The sequence below is a fragment of the Cibotium barometz genome, chromosome 44, assembly GCF_041138505.1.
Source record: "Cibotium barometz isolate CiBa-2024 chromosome 44, ASM4113850v1, whole genome shotgun sequence".
Taxonomy (NCBI): domain Eukaryota; kingdom Viridiplantae; phylum Streptophyta; class Polypodiopsida; order Cyatheales; family Cibotiaceae; genus Cibotium; species Cibotium barometz.
The window spans coordinates 19,233,507-19,245,899 of record NC_141089.1 but is presented as its reverse complement, the minus strand read 5'-3'; the positions used below and the strand labels follow the sequence as shown (position 1 = coordinate 19,245,899).

Genomic DNA, 12,393 nt, shown 5'->3' with positions numbered 1-12,393 from the left:
ATTTAAGAATTTTGGTACTTATTCAAGTGCCATTTTTATAAATCCTTATTAAATACTCTATTTTTCAAGAGCAATGATGAAGAATGAACATGACTATAAAGATATTATTAAAAAGATTATGTGGGTACATTGTAGCTGCATGATAATTGTAATTGTATGATGTTCTTAGACCTCTTAGATTCTGTTATGTTTGAGGAAATCATCCTTGATACAAAGTCAAATTTGAGCCTCTTGCAGTCAATGTTATGTGAAAATGACATCCTTAGAAGCTAAAACTACTACTTGAGACTCTCTCATACAATATCTATTTGAAGGTAATCGCCACAATGCTCAAAATCTAGTTTCACATATGATAAAATATGAGAGGCTCAAACTTTGAGTTTGAGCCTCTAAGGAAATTTTCTTCATATAACATAGACTATGAATGGCTCAAGTGTAAGTTTGAGCCTCAAGGAACATGGCCTTCATAGACAATACACTATGAGACGATTAAACTTTAGTTTGGACCTCAAATGACTTGAGCTTTAAAGTTGTGCCAAAATTGTGAATATTTTCCAAAATTTCCTAAATTGGTATCACACATATTCTACATAATTGAAGCATCAATAAGCTTACTATATCCATCAATAGCTTTGCATGGATCAATGTTTTCTTTATCTAGATGAAGTATTCTCCTATAATAAAAGTTATAATTTGGGTAAAGATACTATAAATAAATCTAAAGAAAAAATAACAAATAGTTAGTATCAAAGAATACCTGGTTGCTTGAACTCTTTTTTTAAGGCTTCCACCACCAATTGAGAGATTCTCTATATTATTGAGTTTCTTCTTTCTTGAATGAACACCAAGTACAATATTCTTTCTCCTTGCTTCAATAAGGTTCTTTTCTAACACGACGATTATTTTTGTGTTTAACCTTAGCTTTTGTATTAGCTTCTTATTCATTAATCTCTAGAATTTTGATATACTAAGATGTTTCTCGAACTTTAGGACTTCATTTTCTGTATGAAGATGTATCGTACATCCATGGAGGCCATTTATTCCATCACTTGTAAATTGAAGACTTGTGACATTTGAGAATGTAGATGTAGAATTTGTAATAGGATCCTTTGGATAAACCCTTCCATTTGTCCATAGATTCATTTTCTTCTTTCCTTGCATTCTCGTATTGGTTGCGTCTAATGGAGTCAAAGTACTCACCTAGTTTCATTTCTTAAGTATCTTAGATATCTCTATATGATAATTATATAAATCTCTTCTATTGCTCACCATAATTTCTATGTTTCTACTTTTCAAAATGAGACTTAGATACTATGTAAAAAATATAAAGAAGATGACTGGCCCAAAAGTTTGTACTTTGCTCCACCAAAGTTTTTATGTTTCTACTTTTTAAAATGAGACTTAGACACTATGCAAAAAATACAAAGAAGATGATTGGCACGATAATTTATACTTCAGAGAATAATCTTCTTATAGTGATTGATACAAAGAAAATATCTAAATTTATAACGACTTATTCTATGTACGTCCTTTATAATGACTTATTCTATGTATGTCCTTGAAAATCGATATATTAATGACACAGCCATTCTTGGATACTAACTATTTTGTAAAAGATTATAAGAATGATATAATTTTAATTTCTTTAGTGTTTTTTTTAATGTTTCTCTTACTCTCTCTCTATGCTAAGTTGGACTTTCTTACGCGGCCCAAAAGTGAGCTCCCAAATCCCCTACTAATGCCCACCTTGTTTCGGTACTCCCACCAATCACTAACAAGCCTTCCCCATTCCTTCCAAAGGAATAACGACCATGGAGCATTCTCTCAATATCATGAACAACAACATCAATTCTGGGATTAACAGATGTTGTCACTAATATTTTACATCATAGTAAAAATGCACACACTAGGCAGATGTATGATCACAAGCTATGAAGTAATCATGTCCAAATTTACAACTTGGACGAGGTCCGGTAAACGACATAATACTTATAGAGCGATTCCAGTTCAACAAAATACTTATAGTGATTCGAGCTCGACAGAATACTTATAGTGATTCCAGTTCCAAGCATGTGTGGTAGCAAGCTAGGATGAATCCCCTATGATTATAATTCACACAAGTATTATGAATCCCCTATGATTATAATTCACACAAGTATTATGAGATTAAGCATTATATAAGCAATAGGCCACTTATGAGCCTTGGGCACCTGACTGACCATAGCTTAGATGTGTGTGAACACGTATGGCCTTGTATATATATCAATTTCTCTCATAATGCAACACACTCTCATATTGTGCAATTAAGTCTTGCCCTTGTTTCTCTACTCTATCCTTATGGTTGTGTAGCTACTATAGGTGTGCGCCGAGAGAAGTGTGTGGCTACCGAAGTAGGCGTGATAATAGATCATGAGGAGTACCACAATGTAGAGCTCTCTTATGGATAGCAAATACTATCATGAAAATGTGAGTTAAAACTGGTGGAGATTCGTACAAGTTCATTGGTTCTCTTTTATATGCCTAGCTCATCATGCCCGACCTCCTTATGCACCTTTTTGTGCTATTCAAATGACACGTAGGGCGTGTGTAACAACTTTCGAGTGTTCACAGAAAACAATGTGTTAAAAACTATATACAATGGACTTACAATATTCTCATTTCTACAAGTAAAGGAAAACTTTCACAATATGGAAATAATACAAATACCATTCCATTTTAGTGATAACTTAGCTAGAAAATCTATAAAATCTCAAGAAAGACTTGTATTTTTTTGAAGTCATAAGTTTAACAATTTATTGAGGAAAATGTAATTTGTAAAGAAGTCATTGTCGTGTAATTAGGTGGGTAAGATTGTGTGTCAAGTAGATAACCTCCACGATAAGGCATTGCAATGATGACATTGGTTCTATTCTTGGTTGTAGGGTTACAATAGCTTGAAGGTGGTACAATGTGAACATAGAATTCCACTAAAAAAAGAGTTTATGTGAGCTCTTACTCATAAATTTTGTGTGTAATAGTTTTTTTCGTTTTTCGAGCCAGGGTCAGAAGCGAGCAAGCTCGTTCTGAGACTCGAATAGAGAAATGCTTTTGTCATTACTTTCATCGTCTCCAGTCTCAGAGACGGGTTCACTACTTCCTTAGGGCATTACCCCGGAAGACCTATGAACTGGGCACGACAACGACCAAGTACTCCTAGAGGAGCCCAGGTAGTACTGTGGAACTTGCCCTCAGACACACCCACTAAAACTCTGTATACCTGATGGATTTTCGGAAAGAAATTGCCCTACCAAAGTTGGGCGTCGTTGGCTTGTTATAGTGTGTGCGATGTACTCCTTGGCAAAAAGGGGGGGGGAAAAAAGAGGTCACACAAACTGTAGTGTGTGCCATGTACTCCTTGGCAGAAGGGGGGGGGGAAAAAAAAGAGGTCACACAAACTGTAGTGTGTGCGAGAGGTTGAAAAAGGAAGATGTACACGTTGCGAGAATTAACTGATGTATCGTTGGACGCAAACTGACCGCAGGACACGAAGCCTACGACGAGACGCACGAGAGAGATTGTGGAGAATGTGCGTGTGTATATATGAGTAATCAGCGCCGGTTCTGCATTGTGCTGTAAGCTTGTTTTCATGGCGGGGGTTCGAGGTGGGGGCAAGCAGCTCATGGGGTATTGGGTCCTGGCGATCGCCCTCCTGAGCGTTTTGGCCCGCCTGATTAGCTCCCCCTTCGATCGCCGTTTTGCGAGAGATGTTGAGAGCCGGTTGCAGATCGCTGAGGTGCAGGTAACCCCTGGCTTTGTGGGCCCCGAGAGCTTGGCCTTCGATCCCCAGGGCCGAGGCCCTTACACTGGTGTTGGCGATGGCAGGGTTCTCCGTTGGGACGGCCCTCTTGTGGGCTGGAGCGAGTTTTCTACTACCTCTCCCAACCGGTAGGCTCCCCTCCCTTGCACTATTGTTCGCATTTATGCATGCGCCCCCGTGTGTGTGTGTGTGTGTGTGTGTGTGTGTGTGTGTGAGAGAGAGAGTGAGAGAGTGAGAGAGAGAGAGGGGGCGGGGGGGAATTTTTACATAGTTTAATAGAATATATATCTCAGTAGAGCTGAATGTGGCGGGAATGTGGGCGGGTGCATGTGTGTGTGAGAGAGAGAGAGAGTCTGACGGACACACACACGCGTGCGCGCAAACACACGTCTCTCTCTCTCTTACACACACACATTTCCCCCACATTCAGCTCCGCTAAGTTTTTTTTTTCTCTCTCTCTCTCTCTATATATATATAGATGGATAGGGAATTTGACTCTCTCTTTCTCTTGCGTGTGTGTCGGTCAGACTCTCTCTCTCTCATACACACAGTCAAATTCCACCAGAGCTCAAGTCCTACGGCGTTGATCGTATATGCCCTCGTGTTGCATTCTACCGACGTTAATACCTCTCTCTCTCTCTCTCTTATGTGTAAGAGAGAGAGAGAGAGAGGTATTAACGTCGGTAGAATGCAACACGAGGGCATATACGATCAACGTCGACTTGAGCTCGGGTGGATCATGTCCTTTATAAGGGCCCTCACACTAGCCAATCTGCCCCACTTGTGGGTGGCTGAAAGGTAGTGCGAGGGTCCTCGTTTATTACACACACTATGGGAGAGAGAGAGAGAGAGAGTTCGCTATTCAAATGTGAAGCGTGCCAAGTAGGGTTTTTTCTGCACAAGGGTGAAAAAATCACTTTTATTATCAGTAGGGCATGGCTTTGGGATATCCAACACCTTGCCCTTTATGAAGAAAAGTTTCGTATCAGCTTTTCAGTTGACATGGTAGTCTATGTCCTTGAATCATTCATCCTAGCTATTGCCTCAGTCCCTCTCCTCTGCTGTTTTTGGGATGTGCAGCACCGATGATGCATGCAAGCCTAAGAAGCCCCCTGTGATGAACTTGAGCCTTGAGCCTCTCTGTGGAAGGCCTTTGGGATTAAGGTTCAATGCGAAAGGGGATCTCTACATTGCAGATGCGTATTATGGTCTCAGGGTGGTTGGTCCAGAGGGCGGGCTTGCAGCCTCCCTAGCTGCAGAGGCCGAAGGTGTGCCTCTTGGGTTCACAAATGATGTAGACTTTGGGGAAGATGTCATCTACTTCACAGACAGCAGCACCAAGTATCTAAAACAGTAAGCATTTTCGCCTTTCTGGTTATGTTCTTATGTCGCAGGCGTGTTCTCGCTGACATGTGAAACATTGTCTGATCTGCTATGCAGGCAGTTTGTGTTGATGTTTTTGCATGGTGATGACTCTGGCCGCCTCTTGTCGTACAACCCTTCCTCAAAGGAGACCAAGGTTGTCCTTCGCGATTTGCATTTCCCCAATGGCATAGCCGCAAGCCAAGATAAGTCTTACCTGCTCATCTGCGAGACACTTAAGCAGAGGTGTGGTGCCTGGCATCCTATGGTCCAATTGCAATTTTACATGTATGTGGATATATATATTTTACGTTCAAGTGATAAGAAATTAGGACTGTTCTTTGCAGAGTCCTAAGGTACTGGCTTCAGGGTCCTCAGATGGGGACTGTAGACCAGTTTGCCCTGTTGCCGGGGTACCCTGACAACATAAGGCTTACAGAGCGAGGCGACTTCTGGGTAGCTATCCATGCGCAACCCAATTTGGTTTTGAGGCTGCCTGTAGCAGTGAGGAGGCTGTTGCTCAAGCTGCCCATACCTTTTGCAGGGTGGTACATTAGCATGGCAAGAAAGCAGGCCATGGGGATGGTGGTGAGGTTGAACACACAGGGAGAAGTGGTTGAAGTGCTGGAGGATAGGCAAGGGAAAGTTGTGAAGTTGGTGAGTGGTTTGGAGGAAAAAGATGGTGTTCTATGGCTTGGATCTGTAGTTCTTCCTCAGATTGCACGGTACCAAGTAGGGCAATGAGCAAACCTATGTGCTGGAAGGCCCTCCTAACTAAAATGTGCAAATAAGATTCTTTGACTATGTAGTGGTGTTGGTGTTGCTAGTAAATGCATCAGAAAGTATTTTCACTAAGAAGTGTAGTGGCTTGGGGTGACTCTTTTTTCACAAATGACCATCTTGCTTCATGCTACTACAAGTAATGGCACTTTGGTACAAGATGACCATTCAAAATAAGGAATTTGCAGAACATCATCCAGTTTTCACTATGAGAATGTATACTATATGCTACTTTTAAAACTATAATATATGAAAATTTTATTTTTAAAAATGAAGGGGGTGTGTGAAAATATATATTTTGTAAAGGAAACAAAGCTAGTTCTAAAAGAGTTTTCGAAATTTTGGTAGGACAATAAAAGTTCTGCATGTAATGCAAAAAACAAATCATTTCTTGGAAATGTAGCAAGACAAAAACATTAATTTGCTTCTCTTCACATATTTCAAACTCAAAATTATGTAGCCATTAATATTGTAGATGTTGTGCCGGGTAGTGTCCTTCACCTTTCCTTCTCATATGTATCCTTGTGTATAATTATTTACTCATTCAATTGCTAATTTTGGCAATTATTAAAAAATGAAGTGGCAACGTTGTAATAATGATTGGATGTTTCAACTATTAAAATTGCTAACATGAAATAATAGCACAAAATAAAAAAAATTACATTGAGAATATTATTAGCACACAAAATTAGAATTACACTAAATCATGTTATATAGTTATATTGGCACATTGGTAAGTTATTGATTTGCCATATTCATTAGTGGGTAAAATCTTTGGAAACTAAAAAACAAGCTTTTTAAAAAAAATATGGAGTCTTAGAAAAGAGGGCATTGTAGATAATTGTGGAGTATGCGGATTAAAAAGAGAGAGAATAAGAGTGAGGGTGCAAGTCAACCATTACCTTGTCTGTGCCCTCTGTCATCATGCATTCTCAAGTTTCACATGATGCTATTCTATTTCTTCATAGTAAACATGCACTTCTATACCCCTTCTTCATAGGAAGTTTCTGATTTTTAATTTGACATTGTTTTCCAATTTTATAAATGTCTCTTTTTGTGACTGGTGTAATAGAGAAAGATTATTTGAAGCCCTTACACAAGATGTTAATGCCTTTTAACGATTGGAATTGTTAGATTGATATAACATTGCAAAAGGAGTAAAGTCTTAGATTTACTTTATTACTAAGGTTTTAATAACCTATGACATGCCCCCTTTAATCTAGACTTTACACATGCCAAGAAAATTGTAGGAGTCTTCGTGTTTAAGCTTGAAAACAACCTTAGTCCACATAGTTATATGATCAAAATACGTTTGAACACTTTCAATAAGATCTTGATGAAGTGGTAGTGTAAGACCACATGTTTAGTCTTCTCATGATGTTTTGGATTCTTTGCAAAAAGCGATACAGGATTGATTGTTGTCAAAGAAGAGGCTAAAAAGAATAGGGTGTTGTATCCCAAGTACTTGTAGATCAGTTGTGTAGAGGCAATATATGACGCCATGTATTCAATTTTAGTTGATGATAGCGTTACTGATTTTTGTTGTTTGCTTTGCCATGAAATGGCATTCCAAGTAATTGTTGACTTGTGGGTGTTAAGGTTGCTCCCCTAGTTTGCAAGCCAATAAGAATGGATTGATGGAGTTCATGGAGAGAATAGGAGAGGCAAGGATTCTTTGTAGCTTGAAGATAGCGCGTAAGTACTTGAGAGGCCGCAAGTGAGGAACACCTAGATCATGCATGAAACGTGATAGAAATCTATCTGGAAAGCATTTATCCAACCTAGTACAAGGGACTAAGTACCAGATACTTCCCAGAACATTGGTATGAGGAACTATTTCCATGAAGCTTTCCTTCTGTGCTGAACAAGGAAACATATTAGCAGTGAGTTTGACACTTGGCACCAAGGAATGGGCAAAGGAATCAGCATCTCTTTACGAGTTGCCATGTTATACTCGCGAATAATCTCCTCAATATTGTGGTTCCTTCCTCACACCATGATTGAAAATCCCATACTCTGGTAGAATTTTCCATCCATTCTCCTCCTTCCAAAATCCATCCTAGTTTTAAGAATATATTGATCTCCATCATGTGTTGTGTGGAGAACCCTTAGTGTAAAAGGTTACAACCTTAGGTAGGTATAGATCAAAGAACAACTAACCTTGGTTTATACATATAACCTAGGGTTGGTTTATCTAGATGAGGACGTTGGATAAAATTGATGTATGCATGGGGATGAGGGATAATATATAAAGCATAACCTTAGGAAAAATACGTGCAAAGGTCAAAGTTGTAATCATGAGCAGTAATCGATCGTAGAAGCAACTCGTGGTAGGTGAGAGATCATGGGAGAGAGAATGTAGCCAGTTGACAACTCACTTTACGAACTAGAATCAAGGAGAAGGTGGTGATGATTTTGGAGGTGAATTCGCGACCTCATCACTATTGTAATCAACTTTGTACTTATGCCTATAGAAGAGGCAAGATCTAATGGAAGTATATCTCGCGTTTTCTATATCACTGAGTACTGTGCTTATTATTGCTAATCACTCAATGCTGTGCATGTTCAGGCTTAATCCACTATGCTGATCCTTATCTTTGATCCACCATGAATTCTAACATGGAATCAAAGCCTTGTCACTCCTACGATTTGCTGCCAAACGCTGCCGCTCTTCCTCGATGACCTTCTGTTGCAGCTATTGTTTGGTGTGCCTGCTGTTGCTGCCCGTCACACTCACTTGTTGCACGATGACTCAAGCCGGCACCTGTAAAAGCCCTTCTTATCTAATGTCGTCTCTTCTTTTCTTCTACCAAATCCTGCTTCTGTCGACCAACTCAACCATTGCTCCACCAATCTGATTGCTCAGTTTGCTCCACCAATCTGAGCACTACCCCGTTGCTGCTCTTCTACACCCTATTTGTCTTGGCTAGGGTGCCCACAACTGCTTTGCGAACCGTCTTTCCACATCATGCACCACTTTGTCTTCCGATCTGTGCGTTGCTTCAATCGGCGTTTGAGATCAAGCATATCAACATCAAGTTACAATCCAAACGCAGAACCAGTCAACAAATTTGTTTGCTGACAATTGACGACCCACAGTGGGCTATTAGTCAGATGACCTACTGCTACTGACAGTCGGACGAATTGCTCTGCTGACAGTCTGACTTTATGTTGACAGTCAGACGACGTGCTAACTGCTGATAATCAATGACCTACTAAGACAACCAACAACCTATTGCTGGCAAGCCGACAACCTACTTCTGTTATGCTAACACCTACTTTATGTTGATAGTCAGATGACCTGACCTGCAGGCTGCTAACTGCTGATAATCAATGACCTACTAAGACAACCAACAACCAATTGCTCGCAAGCCAACAACCTACTTCTGTTATGCTAATACCTACTTTTTTTCCAGGTTTACTCATTTACTTTTTTGGTAAGGTTTACTTTTTTGGTCAAGTTTACTTTCTGTAAATCAATTGACGAGTCTGAAAGCGAAGTCAGATGTCGAAAGCCAGCTACCTGAGTCAGCTGCCTAAGTCAGCTATCTGAGTCAACTTCCTGAGTCAGCTATCTGAGTCAACTTCTTAAGTCAACTGTTGGAGAGTCAGATGCTTGAGTCAACTGTCGGAGAGTCAGCTGCTTGAGTTAGCTGTCATGTTTCTGTGAATCCGTTTAACAGAGTCTAAAAGCCGAGTTAGATGTCGGAGTCAGCTACCTGAGTTAGCTGCCTAAGTCAACTTCCTAAGTCAACTGTCAAAGTCAACTGCTTGAGTCAGCTGTCAGAGTTAGCTATCTGAGTCAGCTGTCGAAGTCAGGTATTTGAGTCAACTATCGAAGTCAACTACCTAAATCAGCTGTTGGAGTCAGCTATCGGAATCAGATCTTTTTCTACATTTATTTTCATGCATATCTAATTATCGGAGGGCTCATTACTTAAACCATTTGGGATTAATTTTTGCATTAATCATTTATTTTCTTATTAAGGGACTAGACACTGCCTCTCTGAGGTAAGACCTTCCCTAATGGCCACCACCAAGATAGATAAATTTGAAGGGACAAGCTTTCATACATGGTAAACCAAGATCAAATTTACATTAATGAAAAAGGGGTTGTGGAGAATTACTAATTGTGGGAAGGAGAAGAAGCCTACCATCAGGGAGAAAGAAGCATTGTGTGTTAGCAAGGATGAAAAAGCTCTTGCCACCACCATCAAAGCATTGGGCTTAAGTGATCAGTTTATCCATCACACAGATGGAAAAAGCACTTCAAATGAAGCTTGGAAAGAGTTGGCCACATTGTTTGGTGCTCAAGCCAAGAGCTCCAAGATTAGCCTTCTAATTCAATTCTTTGAACTTAAGTTAAATAGGGGAGAGCCTCTTGCCTCTCACTTAAATCTAATAAAAAATCTAACCACACAACTTGTAGAGATTAACTTGACTATGGAAGAAGATGTATGCATTGCATTATTGTTAACAAGTTTACCCCATGAGGACTATGGCAACTTGCCTTCTCCGACACTAGCTAACATCATAGCAGCTCTTTTGGAAGAGGAAAAGAAGATCAAAAGGCAAAACACCACCAGCACCTCTTTGCCTATATTCCAAGATAAGGCCTGCTTCACAAAGAAGCACTTCAACAAGGGATCTACATCGAAGCCAACATTCAAAGACAAAGTAGAGAGTAAGTGCCGCTTCTATGGCATGCCTAGAAACTTTAAGAGAGATTTTTACACTGAGAAGAGGGTATCTACAAACCTGGTGGAGGACGAAGATGAAGAAGAACCTGCTTTTGAATCCTCTCATTTTGTAAACCAATAGACTAGAATTGGAGTGAGGTTTAAGGAGTCTATTGCCAATGCAATTGGAGAATGAGTTTCAAGTTGGGGTCATAGGTGTTGTCCACTACTAAGAGTGAGCAAGCCATGAAGCTTCCCATGGAGTACTGCCAGGATTGCGGGTCATCTATTTGAGGGAGAGATTGTTGGATAAAATTGATGTATACATGGGATGAGGGATAATATATGAAGCATAAGCTTAGGGGAAATACGTGCAAAGGTCAAAGTTGTAATCACCGAGCAGTAAACTATCAAAAGGATTCATCCAAGTAGGTAGAAGCAACGCGTGAGGAATCTGGTAGGCAAGAGATCATAAGGGAGAGAATGTAGCTAGTTGACATCTCATTTCGGCGAGCTAGAATCAATGTATTCAACCTTGTATTTGTGCCTATATAAGAGGCAAGATCTAATGGAAGTATATCTTGCATTTTCTATATCATTATGCTGGTCATTTGCTGAGTATTATGCTTATTATACTAATCACTCAACATTATGTATGCTTAGGCTTAATCCACCATGCTAATCCTTATCTTTGATCCACCACAAATTCTAACAGAGGAGATAAAGGAGCTTGTGCTGAAGCTTGATTTGGTATCATCATCTAGGCACCCCCTATATAACCATCACCTAGCTCTTTGTGAGAACACACTGATTGTATTGGGCTAGTTGTATCCGGAGTCTTGTGGTAATACCTGCTTAGTGATCCTTTGTGGAAGATTAGTTATTTGTGAGAACACACTTATTGTATTGGGCTAGTTGTATCCGAAGTCTTGTGGTTATACATGCTTAGTGATCCTTTGTGGAAGATAAGCTCTTGTATTATCATAAGTGAGTGTTGTTTATAATTCTCAAGCTTATGTTATACTTAGTGATTAAGTAGCCAACCATGTTAGAGACAAGCTTGCTTAATGCTTAATCTCTTGAAGGGGCTAACCAAGTTCAGTACTTGTTCAAAGGATTGGTTCTATTATCTATGAGCTTTGTGCTTTCTTTGATTAAGTTTGGGCTTCCTTAAGCTTGGTGCTAAGCTACCAAACTCTAATATATGGTATCAAAGCTTCCTTCCATGGGAATGCTTTGGAAAGCTCATCTTGAGTAGATAACTTTTGACTACTTGAACGTCCAATCGGACTTACGAGTCAAAAGTTATGAGTTGTACAAGTTGACCCTGTCTGGAGGAGTTGTCCACGCCTGCCCAAAAGATTTCCATGCCTAGAATTTTCTCAGCTTAGTGACTCTTTTTGAGTTTTGAATTCTTCTTGATGTTATAGAGACCTAGTACCAAGCATGTGTCACGTATGACCTCAAACTGCTAAATTTGGAAATTGCCTAAAATTTGTAATATTGCTCTTTTCCTCGTTTACGCTTAGCTAAAAATAGCAGGTGGACCTTGGAAAAGAAGACCTAAGGTGCTAAGACTGAAGATTAGCAGTTGAACATACCACATATCAAATCTTGTCTCATTTTAACAAGATTAGACCCATCTGCGGACCACTCCAAAAACGAACATAATCAAGGATACATGGCTGAAAATTAAGCATTTCCAAGCTAATTTGCATGAGTTGTCTACACCTGGCCCTAACTTCCAAACGGAGAGTCCGAATCACTTGAAACTTT

The 12,393-nt window shown here is 39.8% G+C and overlaps 1 protein-coding gene across 1 annotated transcript; it reads left to right on the top strand.

Annotated features, from left to right (window-relative positions):
* The first annotated feature begins 3,471 nt into the window (after positions 1 to 3,471).
* Positions 3,472 to 6,209, top strand: LOC147613036 (protein STRICTOSIDINE SYNTHASE-LIKE 3-like). Its single transcript, XM_086782332.1, has 4 exons — positions 3,472 to 3,924; positions 4,877 to 5,149; positions 5,237 to 5,404; positions 5,506 to 6,209. Exons 1-4 carry the CDS (start codon positions 3,626 to 3,628, stop codon positions 5,900 to 5,902), a joined length of 1,137 nt encoding a protein of 378 aa, XP_086638458.1. The 5' UTR covers positions 3,472 to 3,625; the 3' UTR covers positions 5,903 to 6,209.
* Positions 6,210 to 12,393: the final 6,184 nt, after the last annotated feature.

Bases quoted from the DNA above. Each gene is read 5' to 3' on its own strand.
- LOC147613036 (XM_086782332.1), top strand. From the start codon at position 3,626: ATGGCGGGGGTTCGAGGTGGGGGCAAGCAGCTCATGGGGTATTGGGTC. The intron at 3,925-4,876 runs GTAGGCTCCCCT...TGGGATGTGCAG, and splicing joins TCTACTACCTCTCCCAACCG to CACCGATGATGCATGCAAGC. The intron at 5,150-5,236 runs GTAAGCATTTTC...TCTGCTATGCAG, and splicing joins AGCACCAAGTATCTAAAACA to GCAGTTTGTGTTGATGTTTT.